At 39.9% G+C, this 23249-nt stretch overlaps 1 protein-coding gene across 7 annotated transcripts in view; it reads left to right on the top strand.

Annotated features, from left to right (window-relative positions):
* The first annotated feature begins 1554 nt into the window (after nucleotides 1-1554).
* Nucleotides 1555-23249, top strand: part of TRPS1 (transcriptional repressor GATA binding 1) — a 254297-nt gene continuing 232602 nt past the window's right edge. For 2 of the 7 annotated variants that reach the window (XM_032316313.1, XM_032316311.1), the window contains exon 1: nucleotides 2138-2765. In XM_032316313.1, the coding sequence (XP_032172204.1) occupies nucleotides 2756-2765 (10 nt within the window). In that variant the 5' untranslated portion in view covers nucleotides 2138-2755. Of the gene's footprint in view, nucleotides 2092-2137; nucleotides 3655-23071; nucleotides 23149-23249 lie in introns of those variants that run through there. The other 5 variants (XM_032316309.1, XM_032316314.1, XM_032316316.1 and 2 more) reach the window with 5 other exon arrangements.

Here is a 23249-nt window from a genome sequence, read left to right as displayed (position 1 = left end):
GTCTTCTCACTCCTTTAGGGAATATATAGTTTGCCTCATTGTGAAATTGCATTTTGACCACTCTTTTACCTATTTTTTCTATTGCAAAAGAATTATTGCTTTTTTACTCATAGAGAGTGTATGGGACACGCTACCAAAATCCTTCTGGAATAAAAATGCTACAAAAAGGAATCACATATCTGTCTGACTAGGTATATTAGGTAGAAATGAAGACCTTACAGAAAAAGGAGTAAGTTTCTAAAAGCACAGATTTATGTTTAAATTTTTTTTTTTTAATGATTGGCTTTTTCACTTCTGACGTTTCAAAAATATATTCATCTTTTAAAAGATGCAAGAATCATTTAGTGGAAAATATTTTTGGAGGAAATTACTTCATCTTCATTTCACAGATTCATGATTGTACCTCTAAATTCTAATTTTAATCATTTTGTAGTTTGGAGAAGGAAGGATGCTTCTCCTTTTAGCACAAAATTACTTTAAACTGACTTTCACTGGAGGAAAAACATGCCACTTAAAGTCACCCAGCTGAAGAAAATGAAGTCCAAACGCCCAAGAAATGTTTACTTAGTTTTTAACACCTACTATACTTCGAATCCTGTCATGGGTCTCTTTTATGCATTGTTGATCTTTAGAAGTTAAAAAAAAGAAGAAGAAAAAAACCCCGCTCAATTCAGTAACTTCACGTGGAGGGAATTTCACTTAACAGTGAGAATATTTGGAGATGTGAAGTAGTAAAAAGAATGTCATGCTTTAATTCAGAGTTTCTTATCTGCTACTGAACCTCCAAAGATCAGCAGGTATTAATCTTGTAGCATTTGAATAATGTTCCCATTTTATCTATTTGGTAGTACCCCCTCTAAGCACCCATTGAGCTTGCTAGCTTCCCCGGAGCTCAGAAAACCATAGCAACCCCAGTCCGCACTTCTCCAACTCAGGATAGAGTTCAAGTTGTTCTCCTCAAGCCCTCTCGCCATCCAACGCATGGCAATCACTGACCACCGACTAGGTGTCCTGAGACTTCTTCTCGTCCTAGAAAAGGGGCGGGGGAGGGGCCGCACACGCACACACACACGGACACAGACACACACAATTCCGAGTCGTATGCGGAGAGAGAAGGGAAAGTAACATCCGAAAAGGTAGAAGCACTTTGAGAGTTCTTCTGATTGTTCATGATAGCATCTCCGGGTGCTCTGGGACCATCGGCTCGGCCGCCACGCGCGGGCCCCCACCTGCCCCCCAGCCCCCCCTCCCCCCAGGTAGGTCCTAGCCTTTATCACATTATTCCTAAAGCTTTCGGTTTTTTCCTCGGTTTCCAGCCCGCACGTTCACACATGGGGGTGGGGGAGGAGGAGGGGGGAGAGGCGGGGCGGGAAGGTAGCTGGGTCCCGGCTCCGCGCAGCTCTCATTTGCGGCGCTCCGACTCGGGCGAAGTTCTCGCGCAACCGGCACGCCGCGGCCGGGGCCGGTCCCGGCGGGCGGCGGCGGCGGCGGGTGCTCGGAGCCGGGCGGGGCGGCGGCGGGGCGGCGGCGGCGGCGGCGGCGGCGGCGGCGCGGGGACGCGCGCTGTCTCTTTAAGGGAGCTCGGTCTGGGGTGGCGCTTTCCTCCGCGAAGGCTCCTTTGATATTAATAGTGTTGGTGTCTTGAAACTGACGTAATGCGCGGAGACTGAGGTCCTGACAAGCGATAACATTTCTGATAAAGACCCGATCTCACTGCAATCTCAAGCGTCCTCTTTTTGGTGCTGCTCGTTTCTCCAGACCCCGCGTCCTCTCGATCGCTCTCTCGCCTTCCTATTTTTTTTTTTTTTTAAACAAAAAACAACACCCCCTCCCCTCTCCCACCCGGCACCGGGCACATCCTTGCTCTATTTCCTTTCTCTTTCTCTCTCTCACTCTCTCTCTCTCTCTCTCTTTTTATAAAGGGGGGGAGGGAAGGGAAAGGGGGGGAGGCAGGAAAGACCTTTTTCTCCCCCCCCTCCCCCCCAATAATCCAAGATCAACTCTGCAAACAACAGAAGACGGTTCATGGCTCTGGCCGCCGCGCCACCATCTTTCGGGCTGCCGAGGGTGTTCTTGACGATTAATCAACAGGTAAGGAGGGGCCCGGGCGGGCCGCGGGGTCGGGGGCCGCGGGGGGTAACGGGGGGCGCGGGCGCCCCTCGGCCGGGCCCGGGGCGCCGCAACGCGAGTGTTGCGCCCGCGCGTGTGTGCGCAAAATGTGGGCGATCGCGAGCGGGGAGCCCTGGGAATTAAAAGTGACTTTCTTTGAAAAAAAAAAAAAAAAAAAAAAAAAGCAGAGGGAGAGTGTGCAGAAAGCCAAGCGCAGGCTTCTCGGGTTTCACATGCATTTTCTTTCTTCCTTTTTGCGCGTGTGATTTCTTTCTTTCTTTCTTCTCTTCTGCTCTCTTCCCCCCCTTCCTCTCCTCCTTTCGGTGGGTCTGAGGCAACTGAGCCTTAGAAACGAGCGACTTCAAACCGCAGTAGCCCCTGGAGTCAGGAGGGTCAAGTTCAGCCGCCAGGGAGGAGGAAAAACAAATCCCCATTTGCCAAAAAAAGAAGTTTCAGGCCGGTGCCCCCTCCCCCTCGCAGCCCCACTCCCCCTCGCTGTCTCTTTCTGGCTGATTTTAATTCTCTCCTACCGGGCGCAGCGGAGGAGCTGGAGGTGGTTGGACCCGAGGGGCCGCCGCCGCCGCTGCCGCCGCCGCTGCAAGTTTTCTGGGGCTCCTGACAAGCCGGGAGCAGACTAGGCACCAGCATGCAGAGTAGTAAGTTGGGCCAACTTGGGAGGGTCGGGAGGGGCTCAGAGAGGGGCCTTGGGGTGGTCCCCGAAGTGGGAAAACAGCGCAGGAACTGGCGATGGCTTTGAAGAGTTTGCAAAGCCAGGCTTCAAACTTTTTGCCTTAAAGGCCCAGCTGGGCTGGAGAGGGAGGGTGTCGCATCCCCTGATGCACCCGCCTCTGCGTGGCTCAGGGCAGCTTGGCCGAGGGGTCTGTGCCCCTGTCCGTGCCATGTGGCAGGGCCTTGCTGCCCAGGCGCTTCCGTCGGGGCTGAGGAAGGGGCAGACTTCCTCTGCGGCGCGGGTGATGCCCATGTGTCGCGGGTCAGCGGACACTGGACGGTGATTAAATGCCTGACAGCGGTGGGACATCCCGGCGGACGGGCGCTTCGCCTTCTGTCTAGTTCCTGTTTGGGTTCCAGAGAAACGCATCTTGGAAAGGCCAAGGCAAACATGGCTATCCCTTCAAATAACTCCAGGATTATAGGACCCCATGAATAATTTCAGGGTGAGGCGGAGGTGGGGGCTGTTTGAAGTGCAAAGCTGTTTTTGTGGCTGGGAAAGCTTTTTTGTTAGTACCTGTGTGAGATGGTGGTGCTTCCCCCGTTCCCCTGGGAAGTCAGTAACTGTTTTATGGCCTTGAGACTCTAAAGCAATTTAAGTCAGAAGGCTAGAAGGACTGGTGGGTTTCAGAGGGACTCTTGGACTGATTACATTTGAGGTCTTGCTTTACTTCCTCATATGTCTTTAGGCCTCAGAATTGATACGGTTCGGAGTTTTTGAGTAAGGGCGGTGGATCTTACTGATGAATCAAAATTATGATAGAATACTCCTCCTAATCCTATTTTGGAAAAATCTCGGCCAGAGTTTTAAGTGAGGTAAGTGGTGAGAAGCAGAGCGGAGAAGTGAGATCACAGAGAAGTTGGGGCCGATTCATTGAACTTTGGGAGATCCATTGAACTTTTATAAAGGCACCAGGTGAACAGGGAAGGGTCTGAGAGGAAACATAAGGACGAAGTGATCTCCAGATAGGACTGGGGAGAGAATTATAAAGAAATGATTACTCGAGGCCTGCTTGTTGGCTAAAATGATTGTTCAAAGGAAAAAATACTATAGGAACCTCTAGCCACTCTTCAAAGTCGTCCAGCTCTTAAGTTAAAAACCTATGGATCTTGCTGGCATCATGTTACTTTCCTGCTGGTTTTAGGAAAAGTTGATCATTTAGAAAAGGCTGCCAGAGTTAAAAATGCAAGGGGCAGCAAAGGAAAGTAATGCGGCGGCCAGTTCTTGACGTGGACAAAATGAGAATGAAAGTTTCTGAGCTCACTGTTGTCAAGTTTCTTACATGTTGCTCATTTGCTTAGGACGCTTTCTCAGATATTCCATCAGTTAATGTAAAAAAGCAAACTCGCTCAAAAATGGTGTGGGCTTTTTTTTCTTTCTCCAAGTCGGCCAGGGTTGTGAATAAATACAGGGTTTGTATGGGAAGATGAAGCGTTTCCTGTAAGTTGTGATGCTGACAGGACAGTCTGGAAATGATACCAACATTTTGAGGATTTTTTTTTTTTTTACCTTTAAGTGAAAGTTTATTAATGACATGCTTAATCTTAACAAGTCAAACATATTGTTCTTAGAGCTTATCTCTCCTCAGATTTCATAACTTCCTTTTAAAGCTTTACCCCTGGATGAAAACATCTCTAGAGTCAGTAAAATAGGGCCATGAGCGTGCTGAAGTTTGACGATTATTTTTGAATATTAACAATGTGAAAATAAAACTCCTGACGGGGAGATGGAGTTCTATGCCATGTTCTGACTTGATTTCTCTAAATGTGAAGGATTCCGAGGGTTCATTAATACTCCGTTGGCAAAGTATTATTTGCCACGGGTGAGTTGATGTTTACGGCTTCCCAATATATCTATTATATGTTAGGATATATGTGTATAGAATGCTTTCCTACACGTAATAATCAAGTCTGACGCTCTCCAACTAAATGGTGGAACACAGCAAGTTCCTTACAAAAAAAGTTTGTCACTCCTTTGAATTCTGGACGCTGTAAGGGTGTCTGCTGCTTTTTAGATGTTGTCCTTTGTCTCTGAAAGGTAACATGAAAAATAAGGAGAAAGATGTCATAGTAGTGAGATCTGAGGCTGATTTTAGAGCTCAGCATTCTGATGATTAGTGTTTTAAACAATTTAGTAAAATTTTTGCTTGAAAATGGGTTAGACTCTGTAATAGTGTACTGATCATAAGTGAGTTGCACATGCCTCTTCCATATTTTCAGTATTATTTTTACTTTTCTTTTAAGTCATGTAGTACTTCTGAGTTTACTGTGATTTCCAGGGTACAGGTCTCTGCAATACACGTAAGGGAATCTTCATTCATAAGGAAAACCTTCAAAACAGGGAAATGGATGCATCTGTTGAAAAGCTGCTTTTAAGATCTTAGTATTTCAGTGATGTTTCTATTACTGTTGTTATTTGGTGTGTGTGTGTGTGTGTGCATGCGCGTGTGTGCGTGCACGTGCAGAGAGAGAAATAAAGATCACAATTTGCTATTAGTGATATGCACATTTCTATTAAGATACGCCAAAGGGTGTTAAGTTTTAATAAACTCTTTTCTTACCTTCTTTGTGGAAGTAAGTAGGTGTTACTGAAATTTTTGAAAAGACTTAGAGAAAATTGTTTTTGAGCTAAAACTTTATTTTGATTTTGAAATGAGCACAGATATTGCTAACTGGCCTTTTAGTGTTTTTGAATAATGCATGTACTATAGAAATTATTATTATTTTTTTTTACTTCACCGCCCCTTTGGGTAGCAAACAATAATGTAATAACACTGTGCTATTGTATGTAAAGCCAAATAGACTTTAAGAAATTTATGGGCAGGTGTTTATAATTGACTTAAAGGGAAAATTATTATTTTTGAAGTAAGTGATACACTTAAAATAAGATGACTGGTGCACATTAAAACATATTCTTATTAAGATAGTCTCTGCTGTGTAAAATGAAGCCATTCATTCAGCAGACTGACAACTTTCCACTTGGTATTTGCCTTTGCTTAATTTAGTTTCCGCAGGACAGCTAGTGTGGTAGTCTGCATCTGTTTTTGGCAGGCACAGAAAACTATAAACTGAGACAGTTCTGTCCCAAATATCACAGCTCACAAGTTATAATCAATTTGATAAAAACAGGCAAGTTGTATGGACTTGTTTTCTGATGTTCATCCTTGCTCAAGCTTTCAGGTAACAGGTTTCTTTCTCTCCCCATTTTGCTGGTTATAACTACTAGTACCATGGATAAGTAATTCTGAGTCCTGTTAATCATTTATCTACCTTATTTATTATTTTTTGAAATTTGGGGAAATTCATGACAGCATCTCTAGATGTGGCTCTACTTTATGTGATGACTACAGCTCTTGGTATCATCAGACAGAAGGTAATGAATTCTTTGTTACTATAATAGTTTTATAATTTATGGAGTTGCGGGGGCTCCCCTTAGCTAAAATATGAAGAAATTTACATCCTTTGGCAGATAGAAATCTCAACTTCTTCTCTGAAGTTCCTGTGATGGTCACGTATATAGAAGACTAACGCACTTCGCAGTTATTTCCATTGAAAAAAACTAGGCAGAGTTTTTTTTACAATCATCAAAATTATTTGTTTTCCTCAGGCTTTAACCAGTGGATTAAAGTAAATATTCAAAAATGCCAAGCGCTGTTTTATACTACTGTTCAGTAGCGAACAGAGCTGCAGAGGGAATAACCACTTTTAAAAATTTATCCTCAAATGTGAGTGGGTCTTAGGCTGTTTGTTTATACATAAAGGATATTTGATTAGTTATATATGACCTTTATAAATACTGTTCTTAATATCGCTCTTATGGTCACCTCTAGGGTTTTCCGATCGCTTTGTGGTTTTCAGGTCCCTGGAAACTGAATTTGTTCGTCTTTGGTTTGGTTCTCTAATGGGTATAATAACGTGGGACTGGATTTAGTTTAGAAGGAGATCTTTGGGCTTAAGGAGACCTCTTTCACTGAATTTAGGGAAGGATCTGTGGATGAAAATTATTTGAATTGTTGTTAGTTTGAGAAGAAGGCTGACTGATGGCTGAGGCTATGGTAGAAATGTCGACTTTTTGTCACCGCCCCCCCTCCGCTATTTTTTTTTTTCCTAAAAGCACAAATCCAAGTAGCAAAAACAAAGATGAAATTATCTATGCACTTCAAATTTGAAGCCCCATTGGGAATCATTTTCTGATTCAAAGCTACAATTGAAATACAAATAACATCAAAATGCTCCCCTAAAAGACTTTAAGGGTACGCTTTTTGTCCTAAGCATGTTTCATTAAAAATAAGAAAGAAAACTTTTAATTTTTAAAATGTTTCTAGCTCTTTAAAAACCTGCAGTAAATACTTTACAAGTGGCTAGACACCTTCCCTGGTGGTTTAGTTTATACAAGCAGGAAACTTTCTCTCCTACTCTTTCTCTCTTTCTTGTTTTCTTTAAACCAACTGACGTAATGCCAAACTTTGCTTTAAAAGAACAGACAGAAGTAATTGGTAGCTTTTAACTTTTAATAATGTTCTGGATTGGTTTTAGTGGCCAAAATGCCATTTAAAAAAAAAAAAAAAAGTTCAAGTAAGAACGGGCTTGTGGCCTGAGGAAGAAAGGCTCTGTTGATGCAGTTATTTTTATTCTTGTTTTTCAATCTGTTATTAAAAATCTTTCCTGCTGAGCACTGCTGGATTTCTCCAATTGCTCTCTGTGATGGCTGGTGCATTTCAGGTTACCGTAACTTAAACAGTTTTTGGGTTTTGGGGAGAGTGGGTATTTGTGTTGTGTGATTTCTCTCTTATTTGAAAAAAAAAAAAACATTGTTTTTGTTTCAATTGAGATGAATTAATTAAGATTATCAATGGCGACAGGTCAATGAATGTGTTTATATAAAGAATGCTACACCTGTTAGCAAGAGTCTGAAATGTGGAAGTTTAATTGTGACATTAATCATTTTTATGAGCAGAGGAAGGAAAATAGATGAAACTTAACAAAAATATATTTTTAGATTGAAAGCGTTAATTTTAAGGATCGCTGTGTTTCTACTGGTGGTTCTTTTATTCGCACAATTTTAGATAATTTTTTAACCCTGTGTATCACACGGTGTTTTTAGTTTCCTTTTTATTTTATTTTTTTTATTTAATCGTCATTTTCTCTTTTCCTGACCTTACACAGGCAAACAGAACTTTCTCCAGTTCAGAGACATGTTGGTGATGTTCATTGACATCAGGGTAACTTCAGAAGCTGGCAAGTAGGAACATCTTTTCGGAGGGCAGAAAGATTTGTGCCAGTTTTTCCTTCCTTGGGGAAAGATACTCCACCCAGACACGGGGCCCTCCGCCCCATACGGTGGGCCAGAACTGAGTATCAGTGTTGCTGGTGTGAATTTTTCGTAAGGTCTAAATCTTCTGGTTACTTGTCTTGGACTTGGCTTTTAACCCTAAATTTGTTTTGAGAGTTTTTGTTTATTCTTTTTGTTACACAGAGCGTATTTTTTTAAAAAATAATATATCCTGAAATTAGATATCACAGAGATACCTTAAGATGTCTTTTAAGGCTTTTACAATTACAAAAGTATTCCGCATGTTCAGGGAAGTTGACGTGTTCTCTGCATAGAAATTTGACAGTTTTGACTTACCTTATGTCTTTCTCAGTTTTTCTTTGAGAGCTAAGATTTTAGTTCAAATCAGGGGCATTCTTTCTTTGCTAACTCCTCCTTTTCTTACGGATTTGTCAGGAAAAACTTTAGGAACCGAAGCTGTAGGTTGTTCACATGGAGCATGGTGAGAGTATCTTAGTCTTACTTTATTTTATTTTTCACAGAGTTTTCAGACGTAAATTTAGTTATGGGTTTCTTGCAATGGCATTTTTATTTAATGAATGTCGGTTTATTATTTCAAAATTGAGGGAAGGGTAATAAAGTTTAGCAAGAAGGAAAAAGAAAAAAAGGCAAAGGGTGGTGTTCCGAGCCCCAGTCCTTTAATATCAGCAGTGTGTGTTCTGTTCAGTGGTGGGGAGGGGTTGGGGAAGCTTTGTGGGAGATGATACAAAAAAAAAAAAAAAAATCCATCTATTGCGCATATGATCCCCTCCCCTTAAGGTTTACTTAAACAATATGTTTCAGTTTTGCCTCAAACCATTCCGCACCACTTCTGCTCCCAAGAACCCACCACTATCTTGGTTCCTGAGCGATGAAGGATGACATTTTCAGTTGTATAATGAACTGCAGTATTGTTTGAACAAAGGTAACATATTTGGATTTGTGTAATTTTCTTGGTAGTTACTAATAGGATGCCTCTAATATGAGAGGAAAGCTAGCAATGGAAATGCCTGCAAAGGCTCGTAGTATCCACGGTAGCTATACTGTGTTTAAATTATTGCTGGGGTGTGTGCATGCAGGTGTGGGTGGGTGGTACGGGTGTCAGGTATGTGCACTGACGACAGGCAGCTACACCTGGATGGTGGATTTTAATATGGGAGACCACTAACTCTGCCCTTTAAACGGGAATCTTTTAAGGAGTTATATGACCTACTTTATGAAGTCTAGAAGTTTGAAATGAGTATGGGGTTTAAACCTAATGAAGCCGTCGTTATCATAATACTCCTATCTGCTCTGAATTTACTAAGCAGTTTCAAAAATGGCAAGGAACTATAAATCAAAATGCCCCCTTTCACTGTATTTTTCAGAAATGCTTCTGAAGAAGAACTTTTTCAAGTCCCGTTTGTTTCTGTTGAGAGGAGCAGTTCAGTGGCAGAGCTGTTTCCGAATATTATCTTTTTATGGGATAGTACTTCATAGCTTACGCTTCTATCCCAAAACGTTATGTAGAAATAATATGGAACATGTAAAGACTCCGTACTGTGACCCAATGCGTTTTTCCCTAGGGTGATGGATTCTGTGCGTCACGCCAGTGCGATGCTATTTGCCAGGCTTGTAATACTGGTTTTGAGGGTTGCTGTATGTCCTATTTCATCAAGCAACACAATACAACAACTTTGGTATCTAGGTAATTGACACAGTCAAAATAGGCTCTGGAAAATGTTCCAAATACTTCTAACTCAGAAGTTAGCTTATATGTTCAATTTGTTTAACATTTGAATAAACAATGACTCATTGTCAGCTATTTAAGCCTTCTATAGTGGATAGTGTTAGAAGGAAATATACAAGTGCCCATAGTTTATTTTGTTTCATTTTTCCTTTATTTGAAGGGAACATGGTTCTCCTGTTTGCATTTCTAATTGCTCTGTTAATCATTTTGTATTCCTGATAGTAAGTAGTCTAGTATTATGGAGAATAATAAACATATTTATAGATAGTATCTAATGTATATGTCCTAAGCTTTAAAAAACAATAATAATATATTATTTGAGTATTAGAATAACCTAGAATGAACCCAGGATAGGATGATAAATACACCACAGCTGCTCCTTAGACATTAAATATATTTTAGCTGTAGGAAAAAAAAAAAAAAAGATAAAAAAGATTCCAAAGCCTCAGAGCTTTTTCACTTGTAGAATCTGGATAGAATTTACGAAACTTACTAATCAACAAATACTTTTAATATAACATGTGCTTCTCGATTAGATTCTACGACATGGCTTTCAGCGGATTCTTGTAGATCAGTATTGCAGTTTTTCCTTATAAAAACATATATTATGTCTGAGATCAGACACATCTATAAATAGTGTAAATATATAGGGCAGGAGTTCATTTGTGGAATCTGTTTTCTCTATTATGTGATACATTTCACGAGCAAAGGGATTGGGCATTACTAATCTAGTTTCAGCTTTATTTTCTCTGATTATGCACAAGTGCAGCATATGAATTTGTGACTTCATATTAACTTAGTGCGTACATGTACGTACACATATCTGTATTCTCACTCGTATAGAATGTCTCGCATTACAGGCACTGAATGGAATTTTAACGTAGTACACATTTTTTTAAATGACTTTAACCTTTGTAATGCCCATTTTAATTACTTGATGTATCCCAACACCTTTTTGAGGGTTAATTTAATTATAGTTTTGGTTCTGAAAGGAGAGCAAGATTGGCAAAACACTTTAAAAACTAACTTCTTGTGACTTCTCTGTGATGTCATTATCCAGACATCATCTTTAGCTCTGAAACACATGGAAATAAATACATCAGAGTGTTAATGCTCTCAATACTGTTAAGTAGTTCTGAACGTATAAAAGATCCTGAAAGAGATTTTGGGTTTTTTTCAGCTTTATTTTATGATGCCACTAAATTTTTTTGAAAGAGAATCTCACTCCCTGTGATTTTTAAAAATACCATTCAACTGATGAAGTTAATACCATTTATATATATATTAATTTTAGTCAAGACCCATGTTACTAATTTTTCTCACGACATGTTAGCCCAGTTGTTGAATGATTAATAATTCTTTTATCAACTGTTCCTGGATATACCTTGAGATCTTTTAAAACCAGGTATTTGCTGTATCTGGCCTCTGAATTTTTATGTTAATAAATTGATTTGATTATGAATTGAAGAAACACAACTGATTATATTTAATACCATCTTTAGCTTATTATTGGAAGTATCATTGCAAAATTTTCACATCAGTTCTTCAAGGTTAGGTACATTTTAGAAAATAACTTAGGTGTAAGTGACCAGTGGAAGCAATTACATACAAGCAAGTAGTAATACGAAACATTATTTTCTGTAACTTGTAAGCAAATCCTTAGAGTTGTTTCTCTTTTGCATTTAGGACAAATTTGTATTACATTCATGACATGAAAGATGTGGTAAATTACTGTAAGAAACTCACTGTCATCTAAACCTCAATGACTGTGAATTCTTTATTTAACTCTCTATCCCATTACTTTTTATTCTACTTTTAAATGTCCTGTTCTTAAGACAATTTCTGTTGTTGAAAAAGTGTCCTAATTATTTACATGTCACTTTTTCTTAGTCTCCTGATAAACTTTAACTAAGAAAACTGTCACTTGTAAGATTTTAAGCCGATAGTAGGAATCACAATGTACACATTTTATGTATAAATATGTGTACGTGATTTTGCATGTTCAGTCTGTCAGACATTTAACTCTTAAGTGTTACACATACTTGTGTGTACTTATGTATGGACCTATCACATATTTTTACTCCTAGAAATGCTCTATACATCATTATTAATTTTAATTATGTGTATACATGCTCTTCTCACTCCCTGAGTAATTTGATATATCATTGACAATAATAAACACTTAGAAATGAGGCCCGTAATGACTAGAAATGGAAAATAGGGGGATAGATATTAATGTAAGCAGGTTTTCCTCTTTTTTGTTTGTATCATGTTCAGTTGCTATTTAAAAAGACATATGTGTGTGTAGATATATATGTGTATGTAGAGAGATATATGTGTGTGTATATGTATCTGAACAGAAGGGGAGATATGGATACTGTATAATCCATTATAAGGTAAGGAACTATTACAATCTATGGCTTTATTTATTTATATATTATTGACACAGGAAACTTTGACCTCTTTGCCTGTGGTACTTGGGAATTTTAGATAAACCCCATTGGGGTCACACTCATCAGTTCCGGCCTTGCGTGACAAAAAGCATTCTCTAGCTTCTGGTGCGCTAGCTACTGTGCTGTTTTCCTTCAGGACTGGAAGTCCTGTAAGTTAATTTGGCATTTGAAAACACTACTAGAATTTTTCCTTCTTGAAAATCCTCTGGATGGTTTTCAGAGGAGTAAGCAGAGATCACGGGCAGCGTGTTGTTCATTTCAGGATGCTAAAGAAAATTATACTGGGAGCAGACTTGCTTCCTCTGGATTATTCTGCCATGCTTTATTACCATTTTTTTTCCATTTTTTTTTTCTCCTCTTTGGGATCTAATATTTCAGTTTAAGGAGGAATAAAGATTTCTCTTTTAGTGGAAAAATGTGCCACCTGTAGGGTTTTTACCTACATTTCTTCATAGTATGTACATTTGGAGGGGGAGAGCAGTGTAAGAAGAAGAAACTTGTATGCTATAAAATGATAATATGCTTTTGTTTGCTGTTGAACAGGCCCTTACCATTCCATTTCTATGAGGAAATGCATTGAATGAAATTAAATAAAGTTGTGGTATAATTTTGAAATGATTGTAAGCACCAACTGTGACATATTTCTGGCAGAAAGATTAAGACAATGTTAGTTTCTCAGTGCTTCCACCAAACTCTGTATTCCAAGTTTATAAATATGAATTTGGCCATTTGATCACAGATGATGTTTGATATGAATGTATCTTGATTCAGGGAAGAAAGTACTTAAATTATTCTCGCCATCAGTATGCTTTAGATCTGCAAGAAATACAATGCCAAGTATCGTGCTGTCAGTCCTTTGAGAGTTTTTAGTAAAGAGTTTTACTTGTTTATAGTAGCTTATATTCAGTGATATCAAGCACAGGCTGCTTAACATATTTGTGCCTTGAGCTCTAGTTGAAGTTCAATAAATGATTGTTATTTCCACCAAGATTTAGGGAGTAATGTACTAGAATAGTAGCCCTCTCCTAGTGATTGTTCTGAGGTTTGGAATTTTTAACTGATTTTTAGGAGCTATAGCATAAATATAATAATTGGTAGAAATCGTTAGAGTGATCACCTTTTATACAAGTTAGTTCTGTCTTTCATGTCTAGGAAAATATAGCAGTGAATGTTTGCTTTTTGTATGTTTTGTCTCCAAGCAGAGGAAACTGACAGTTTTATGTTTTAAGTGCCGAAAGTTGTTCTTGGCGAAGCAGTCCCTGAGTTAATCACTGGGATGTTAACTTGAATTTTTGTCTTTGAAAAGTTTTCGAATTTTAAAGCGAAATATGCTTCCATTATTTCCAAGTTGACATCCTGCGCCCTGGATTGGTTTTTAGAGAAATGTTTTCCAAATTTTCTTGGATTGCTTGAAGTCCATTGATTTTGAAATATTTAGTTTTGTTTTTTTAAGCTTTTCTGAAAGGAGAGGAAAAATTTCATCTTTTTAGGATTTTCTTCTTATCGAACTCTCGTTATTTACCGCTAACTGCAAATTCATTTTGCACTCATTTTGTATACTTTTTTTCCTTTTGTGTTCTTTTCAGAAACTCATTTTGATGCATCAGAAACTGAGAGAACAGTGATTTCAGCTCTCCCGCCACCCCTTTCTGTGATAAGATATTGTGGCCATTGCTAAGGAGTCACTACAGAAAGATCCTGTCTTATGTCATTTGCACAATTTCATTATTACTTCAGAAGAGTGATATCTGAAAATCCTGTATTTATTCTAATTGCAAATATTGTGAGTGGTGTAAAATTACATGACATTTAGTTTTTTCTCATTTGCGTCTTAGGCAACTGGTGTCTAAAAATTTGTTTGAAGGAGAAAGAAAGAGTATTATAACCAGCTTTGAAATTAAGCAGTCTTGTGGAATTCTCCAAAATGAATACGAAAATATAAAATACTGTCAGCACACGGGGTTAAAATTAACTTTATATGTATAGTGGTGGCTTTAACCTGACATATTTTAATGTAAAGGATGTTTTAGTACTAAGATGATTTTCTCTCATGTTGTCTGTATTTTATTTTTTGCAAACTGCTTAAAATGATTGGCATCCTTAAATTATGGTTATGTGTAAAACAAATAAGCCTTCTATTATAAAGAAACAATAGCTCTGAGCATTCATCTTAAAGACTATTTTAAAATATTTTCGTTTGCAACGAATACATCAGGCCCAAAGGAAATAGATAGTATCCCTAACACATCGCCCACACTATTCTCTCCAAGTGGAACTGACTCAGAGAGTGCATTAGTTCTGCTCCTAGTGGATTGATTTCATAGTATTTTGGTGTCTCTGCTGGTGGAAGTGTAGAAATTTCAACCAACCACCACCTCCTTCTTTGGCTTCTCTGGTATCAGGTGAACATTCTGCCAAAACTTTTGGTCCTGGCCATTGTAACCAAAAGCCCGTTGTGGAATTGGGCTGATGGGATAATTTCAAGTCATGTTTGATATGGTATTCTGAAAAAATAATTTAAAAAAACTTACCTATTTGGAATAGAGTAGAAGAGCTGGGACAGTACTTTTAGATTTAATTCGAAGAATTAAAACAGTTCTATAGATGCATTTCTCCTTTTCCTAATGGAGAAAGTGGGGTTTATTTGGGTAAACACCTTTGCAGAAATAATCGGTTAACTTCTTTTGACACACCATGATCCTATAAAAATATGCATGGTAATATGTGCGTTTTGTTTCTTTAGGTTCCATCAATAAAACCATGTACAAAAGAAAAATGAATACATTTAATCACCTGTCTGAGGTCAGATGTAGAGTGAACTGCCTAGCCTGCGAGAGAATTCTCTTAGTTCTGTGCTTGTGTTCCAAACCTGGCCCCCGTCTCCTTTGCTCATGCGCACATTTCATCATGGGTGCCAGAGTGTCTAGTGCCCCGCTTCCCACGGATGCGTGGAAATGAGGATTTAGGCTTGAGAGGCTTTGAACGGTATTCTGCTGGAAAAAAGTAGAAGCTGACTCATGAAACACCTCTTTTACCGACTGAACTTCTCTCCCATGGTCCATCTAAAATCTATGACTCAAGTTTAAATTTTGGTGCTTCGTTGTTCTGTCATCTAGGTATTATTCAGAGTGGCCCTAGGATCATATTTTCTTTTGAGGATTAGAAGCTGACCATTCTAGCAGAAGCATCTTATTTTACAAAGGAGAGCACTGAGGAGGAAGTTAAGTGAATTTCCCATGAGCGTACAGCCACTGAGAAAAAGAACTGAGCTTAGAACCCGTGTCTGGTCGTCATCTCCATGTCTGTCTAGGACACTAGACGGGTGTGAGGTTTGTGGAGGGAGTCTATCTAGTACCTGAAATTCACTAGTCTTCATTGTTCCCTTTGTGGATGGATTTGAGAATAGAATGAGTGTCATTTATTCACATGTAGTGGGGAATTGATCATATAATAAATCAGTTGGTTCATTCACGGTATTTCTTTATCAATACCTTATGACAATAGTGGAATCAAATGTGTAATCCAGAAGTTATCCTGAAAGTTAAAAAGTTACTGCATAAAATTTAGGCTTAATGCTCCTTCAAACCCCTCAACAATTCGAGCCTTGTGTGTATAGAATTCAGATGGTAAAGAATCGGTTATAAAATGGTCATTAATAAAGGAGTTAGTTTGTATTATTCTTCTCCCTGTAGTTTAGTAGTTTAAAATATCTCCCAACATTTATCTGTTTTGAGGCCAACTTTAAAAATAAAAACAGTCCATTTGAATTAAGGATTTTTTTTTATCTTCCAAGAAACTGGACTTTTCTTTATTCATAACAGCCATAAGCCCCTTGGCAGGTTGAAAACTATAGACAGCATCTGTGAGATTAGGCCTGAAATGTGCAATTAGTTATTAAAACGTGGTTGAGAAACCATTCGTGGCATTTTAATAAACTCCTCAGCATTTAGAAAAGCAAATTAACAAAAGAATAATAAGGACCTTCATTTATTTTAAATGCTGTTGTTATTAAGTCTGTCTTTTGAATGATAAGTTTCATTAGCTTAAATATAGGAAAAATGATATTTTAAAATAAAAATGTAATGTCTTTATTTTTGTTTTAGAATTTCTTTAAAGTTACATTTTTATCCATGACCCCTCTGTACAATATAAAGTCAATTAACAGTTCTTTATTGATTCAAGTTAAACTAATTTTAATCATTTACTCTGTCACATCGGGAAAAGCAGAAAGAAATTCTCTGTCTTAGACATCTGAAGTATATTTTACTTAAATTTCTTGTTTCTTCTTATCTTTTACTTCTAATAATTATATAATCTAAAGGTTAGTGCAGCTCCCCTCCTCAATGAGATTTGTGATGGTTCCCCAACCTCCGAAGGCACTCCCATTTCCATTTCTGTTTTAAAGAATTTTGGTGAGTGCCATGCAGAAAGCTGTTGGACCCAAGACATCCCCAAACCTTTTTAGAAGACAGTTCTAGAAGGGTCTTTGGCAAGGAGGAGGAGGGTCAGACCCTGGAAATAGCAGATTTTGGTCCAGGGTCTGCTCTTGAACCCATTTCCTGTTGAGCTGCCCATTGAAGAGACCCGCTGGACTGCCTTTTATTTGTCTGGGTTTGTGTCTTAGCCAGAGGGCAGGCTTGTCTTTTTTTTTTTTTTTTCTTCTTTCTTTTCTTTTTAATTTGGTTGTTTGGTTTCACTAATGTTTCTATCAGGTGAAAAGCCTTTATAGATGGCTGCTATGAATAGTATTCCTCTAAAAGTAAGAAAGTTCGCCTGTGGAGAAAAATATCACGTTCAGTCAGTTAGAAATAATTACATGGGACAGTAATGAAATAATCTTTAATATTAAAAAGCATTTCTTCCAAAATGGGTTGAGGAATCGTCTTAATGAGTTTGGTGACCATCTTACAGAAAACCTCTTTATTGGTATAGTGAACATATTGTACTTTCAGAGAAAGGCTGAAAACTTCCATTACTATTGCCCAACTTACTATCTAGGATTTTTGCTCTCCTCTGCCTCTGGTAGTTGATTATATAGCAGATTTTTTTTAATGTAGTTGATTTCTTTTAATCCTACCGTTAATTAGAGTTTAACACCCGATGGTTCCTTGATGGAACCATAGGAAAGGCTATCAATACTTACATCACCATTGTTTTTCTTAATGTTACTTTGGGATTTATTTTTCTACTGATCCTTTCCCTGTATTCCAAGTATCTCTTTTTCTCCATTGACTTTAAGAGATTGGAACCCTACCATGTTCTCTTGGCATTGCAGATCAAAATAAATTTTAAGTGGCTCTTACTTCTGGGCTTTGTTTTCCAGAAAGTACTTTATTGTTGGCTTTTAAAACAGGTCACATCCATATGAGGTTTAAATAAGATGAGTTTTTGTGTGTTTTTTTTTTTTAACCTTTCCGCTTATTAAGGAATTTGCTTTCCTGATAAATCAGTATTTGTTTAATGTTTTTTACCCTTTCTGAATCACAATTTTGCTAATCTATTCATCCACATTTAGTAAACCCTTTCTCAAACATTACTTAAACTGTTTTATATTTATTCTCACGGCTCATATTTGTAAACAAAGACTATCCTGGATGTTTTATAGAAGGTAGCTACATGGCATTTATTTTCTGCTCATTTGGATTCTCATTCAATTGCAATTGTTCATGGAGCTTTCTTAGAATCTAGGAAAAGTCCAGTTGCAATTCTGTAGCTAATATATGGCTACTGAAGCTGAGAGAGGGGTTATGATTTAAACACTGAACTGATTTTAGCAATAGTACACAAATAATGAATATAGCTCCCTCCGAAAGCTTAGAAAAATACAAGGTAAAGCAAAACAAAAGGCCACTTTTTATTTATTTCCAGATGGATTCCGTCTTTTAGTTGGCATGGCACAAAGTCAAAATGTTGCACTTTGAGATTTATTAATTAGAATGTCTCTAAGCCAGATATAGAATCTGTTCTCCTTTTTCAGATAAAAGATTAACCTACTCAGCTATAAAAATAACTTTAGAGTGGGAAAAACATTGAAATCTCAAATCTGGGTTTTCTTTTCATGTGTACCTCCATTTTTCAACAAAGTGAAATCTACCAGGTTCCTCCTTTTGTTGATGCTGTTGTATTGAGGACACCAGTGCCCTAAATGGCAGCCAAGCCCAATGGTCTTTCCATCTGACTGCATCTCTTCAATGGACTGGATGCTGCCAGCCATTCTGTTGATTATCTTTCCAGGCCTGGCTTCTGGGGACAGTGCTTCCCTACTACACTTGCTTTTGTCTGTCCTTGACTTTCCTCTTCATCTCTGTACTTTTCTTTAGTAGTATATGTTTATAAATCTGTTTATCATCATTAGCCTGGCATTCCGGACTCTATCTAAGCTTCGTTCCCAGTTTGCCAACTCTGTCTGTACTATACCATGAGTTCTATCCTCAAAGTAGTACTTAGTCCTGGAACATTCCAAAACCAGCCTCCATTCATGTTCATCCCTGAGATGCTTTTCATCCATCCTTAACTGTAGGAATTCTACCTATTCCTCAGATGCTGACTTTTGTTTTTCTTCCCGAAGCCTTCAGATCTAGAGTGACTTAGATTTAAACATCCCTGCCCTATGCTCCCATTTATTTGTGGCTTTGGTATGTAGCCCATACCAGAATCTACTTGGCATTGTAAGTCTGGGGAGAGTAAGAGGATACCCAATTTATTTCTGTCCTCTTTACAAAGCCTTAGATTCAGTGGTTTCTCAAAAGTGTTGCGTTAAATTGGCACATGGGGGGAAGGACACATTGGCCAGAAGAGCATGGGACCTTTAGGTATTGACAAAATTGTGAAATTGGGTTGTTAAGTTTCAGAGAGGTAAAGGATTATCTGATATTGCATAATTAATAGACATTTCTTGAAGTTTGCCCTCAAGTATTGTCCCTAAAGTATAATACTACTGGTTACAACTTAATGTGGCGTATTTTGCAGGGTACTTTCAAATTCTGTCTTTTATCGATTAACATCATTGAATCAAGTATGACAGTATGGGTAAAACTGAGGGAAAGGGAGGCCCGAACACATTTGTGAATTAGAGAAAAATAAAAACCCATATTGCCTTGTGCTTTACTGGTACTGCCTCTGAGGTATTGTAAAATTGTCAAAGATGCAAAGTGGTAAGTGATGGGCCCTGAATATGTGAAGGTTAACAATGGTAGGTTCCAAGGTCACCAGCCAGAAATGGTTAGTTTTAACTTTCACATGTTGAATGTTTGTCATCCCAAATACTGTGTCTGGATGTTTGAGGATGGTGCTTTACTTACTGGCTTCATGGTGAAAGTGACCTGTAAGAGGTCCCATGCTTGGAGGCTAAGGGAGCATGGAGGATTTAGATCTTGGGAAGATCTAACACAGACATCGGTGAATAGGGTTCTTCAGGAGCTGAGCAGAAGCAGAAGTGATGCTGCCTTGGGATGCCCAGGTCTATGGCAGTGAAGGATATTGAACCTCCCCTTGCTCTTTTCAATTTCCATGTCTCCTTGAGAGCTGGCCCATAAAGTGATAACTGAATAAGCTACTGAGACATTTCTCATGTTGAAACAAGAATGCCTGAGACTTCTTTGATTACTTGATTTTTACTAATTACCTTTAATTTCATTTTAAAAACAAGGGAACAGTTTCGAAGTTTGTTTTTTGGCGGGGTGTGTGTATGTGTGTGTGTGTGTGCTTTTTGTTTGTTTGGTTTTTTCTTTTTTTGTTTTTTTAAAGACCTTATCCTTGGCCTTCTCTCTGTGTGTGTGTGTGTGTGTGTGTGTGTGTGTGTGTGTGTGTGTGTGTTTTAACTACAAATCTTTCTTTTATCTAAGAATTGGGAAGACCCTTTGATTTAATATATGAATCTATTAAGCACTTAAACATTATCTTAAACAGCTTTGGAAAATTACGAAGGCTTGCTATTCCTGTGCATTCCCAAATCTGTATGGGCATGGAGCGTTGAAGGAGAAATCAAGGAGAGGATCCCTTTAATGAATTTCTTTTCTTTTTTTAAAAATACTATTTCCTTAAAAAAAAAAAGATTTTATTTATTTATTTAACACAGAGAGAGAGAAATCACAAGTAGGCAGAGAGGCAGGTAGAGAGAGAGAGGGGAAGCAGGCTTCCTGCTGAGCAGAGAGCCCCATGTGGGGCTCGATCCCAGGACCCTGAGCCTAAGGCAGAGGCTTAACACACCAAGCCACCCAGGCATCCCAGTGAATTTCTTTACTTCTAGGTCAGCTCATTACTTGGAGGACTCTCATTTATCTATTTCTTTCTTAATAACAAAACATTCCAAAGCTTCCTAGAAACCTTAGCTAATTGCATTTTTCAGACATACTTTTCTGATGTCACCTTATGTCTATCAGCAACTTAAAAAACCCTTTGGAAGGGATTGTTGGGGATTTTTAAGAGTAATAACTGCCTGAAATTTACAAACTATTTACATGATAGTAGAAGGAGTTTCATGGAAGAGTACGTTCTAGTTAATAAGTAGGAATTTTTAAATCCTCTGTATTTTTCCACAACTGAAGGGGCACATACTTTTGGTTGGAAGCAAGTAGGCGAAACGTACGTAGTCCTCTCTTGTAGTCTTGGTGGCTTAGAAATCTCTTTATTATAGTTTCATAATCCCTGACATGACTGTCTAGCTCTCATGTCTTCTAAGGCAGAAATTGATGAAGGAAATGTATGTTTTGGCTCCATTAAAATATTCCTTATCAGACTGTATGTGGGAGGCGTGGTCACTGAAGATGCCTCTATTTACCAGCTGGATGGTGTGTGTGCCCCGTGAGTTTCCTGTCTACTAAAGCTGTGTGGTGCCCTTTAAGGATGGGAAGGAGCACATTATTAAATGTGTTGGTCGGGCAGTGGTCGTGTTTTCACTTGTGAAAATCAGGGAGCAGAGGGCATGCAAACTTTGCCCAAAGGCTGGATACAGTTTGCATAGAAATGAGCTACGTGTGGCAACAACTGATTTGGTGGATGCCTAGCTTGTGCTGCTTACTAAGGAGAGGTGAGAGCAACCACAGCCCATAGGTGAGCTAGGTTTACAGTTGGGGGGAAAGGGTCCTTCCCTAGAGGGGCCACCTTCAGATGATGGTAGTGGGTCATGTTTGTGGAGCACTGTACTGTGTTGTCTCCAGCTGAGAGAGGAACTACTGTCATCCACGTTTCTCAGGGCAGTCGCCTAGGCTGGGACAGGTAGCAAGAACAGAATCAGGATTTGAACCCAAAGCAGTGTGGCTGGAGAGCTGACGCTTGGTAAGCACTTCTACTTCACTTCTCATTTGCTGGGAGCAGGGTTTTCAGCTGCTATATAATCCCGGGGTTTCAAAGACTAGGTGACTTTCATATTCATGCTGTTTCAACCTATTTCCTTCTCAAACCCTAATCTACGTTTGTTCATTTTCAGAGAGGTAAAACCATCGTCTCTGTATGTGACATTTAAAAATCTGGTTTTAGTAATAACTCATGTTCAACTTGCGTTTTTTCCAGAGGTGGCTGCAATCTTGTTTAAAAAAAAAAAAAAAAAAAAATCTGTGTTAGTCTAAGTAACTGTGTCTTCTTGGCTCCATTACAGCAAAAAGGCTGTGATCAGCAAACTCTTGTAGGGGGAAGTTGTTGAATGACATGGGGATGTGGTACTGTCCTGTTAATCCTCAGGGCTTTGTGTTTCTTAAATTATTTGCACTCCTGGACAACTGCCCCTGCTCCAAATGGGGTCTGAGCGGGGCCTTCTGACTTGGCTTCTGTGTGTTACAAAAACATTAAAAGGAAAGGTTGGTTTGGGTTAGGCTTACAAACCAACCAACCCTTATCATCTTTTAGCTTATTTGTGTCTGTTGGATTAATTAAAAAAAAAAGTAATTTATATTTTATGAATGATCTTTAAAGATCCCGCGTGTTCTGGTGGTTAGTATAGTCACACAAGCAAAAGCCAAGAGTCAACCTGATTTTTTTTTTTTTTTTAAGCCTTTTATTTTTAAGGAGAAATAAAAAGTCAGGACCGCAGGTCAGTCGCAGCAGTAGGATTCCATTTCCTTTTACCCTGCTTCTCAAGAAGCTCCCGTCAGAGCGAGTTGGCTGCGTCTCCGAAGGAGGCTGCTCCGCTTGCCGGCTGCCTGGGGCCTTTGAAGCTGCGGCGACGGGAGCTTTGTGGGTGTCGGGGGCGTCCGCCGCGCCTCGCGCGAGCCCCCCGCCCGCCGCCGCCACCACGCGTGCTCGGCGCCGGGCTGTGGGCGTGTTGTCGCAGGCCGCCCCGCGGAAGCGGGCTGTGCGCTCGGCCTGCGCGTCCCTGCGTGCGGCTGCTGCGCGCCCGGCTCCCGCCGCCCCAGCTGCCCCCCACCCCCCTCCACCCCCCTCCGCGCCCCGCGCCCCGCCGGCCCGGTCGCCGGCCCCGGCCAGCCCGCCGCGCGCGCGTCCCTGCTCCTCCTCTCCGCCCGCGGCTCCCGCCTCCCCGCCCCTCTCCCCGCTTCCCCACCTGCTCCGCAGTCCCCGGGAACGCTCTCCCTCTCGTCTTGGCCGCTCCCTCGCTTCCTCCGCCGCCGCCGCCGCTGCCCCCCTTGGCGCTGACGTTCTCGCCGCCTTTCGTCCTGCGTCGCGCACCCACGATGGGCTCCCGGGCACGTCCTCCCCCTGACATCCGACGGTTCACCTGCGACCGTGGTGCGACTTGTGGACGGTCGCCCGTTGAGATCCCTGAAGTTCTGGCTTTGCCTTCCCTAAGCAACTGTCGCCTGATTAGCTCTCCGGGCTGTCCCACACTTTCTCCTCCACCGCTGGCACGGAGCTGCTTCCACCAGGTATCTCCTGTTCTGCGGTATATTTACCCACGCACCCGTTCTTGAGTGCGTGGAAGGGCTGTGTCTCCTGCCTTCTCAGAAAGCCACGAGTGCCATGAACA

Source organism: Mustela erminea, chromosome 16 (assembly GCF_009829155.1).
Source record: "Mustela erminea isolate mMusErm1 chromosome 16, mMusErm1.Pri, whole genome shotgun sequence".
Classification (NCBI taxonomy): Eukaryota; Metazoa; Chordata; class Mammalia; order Carnivora; family Mustelidae; genus Mustela; species Mustela erminea.
Note: the sequence above shows the minus strand (reverse complement) of the source record. Positions and strands in the feature narration are given on the sequence as shown.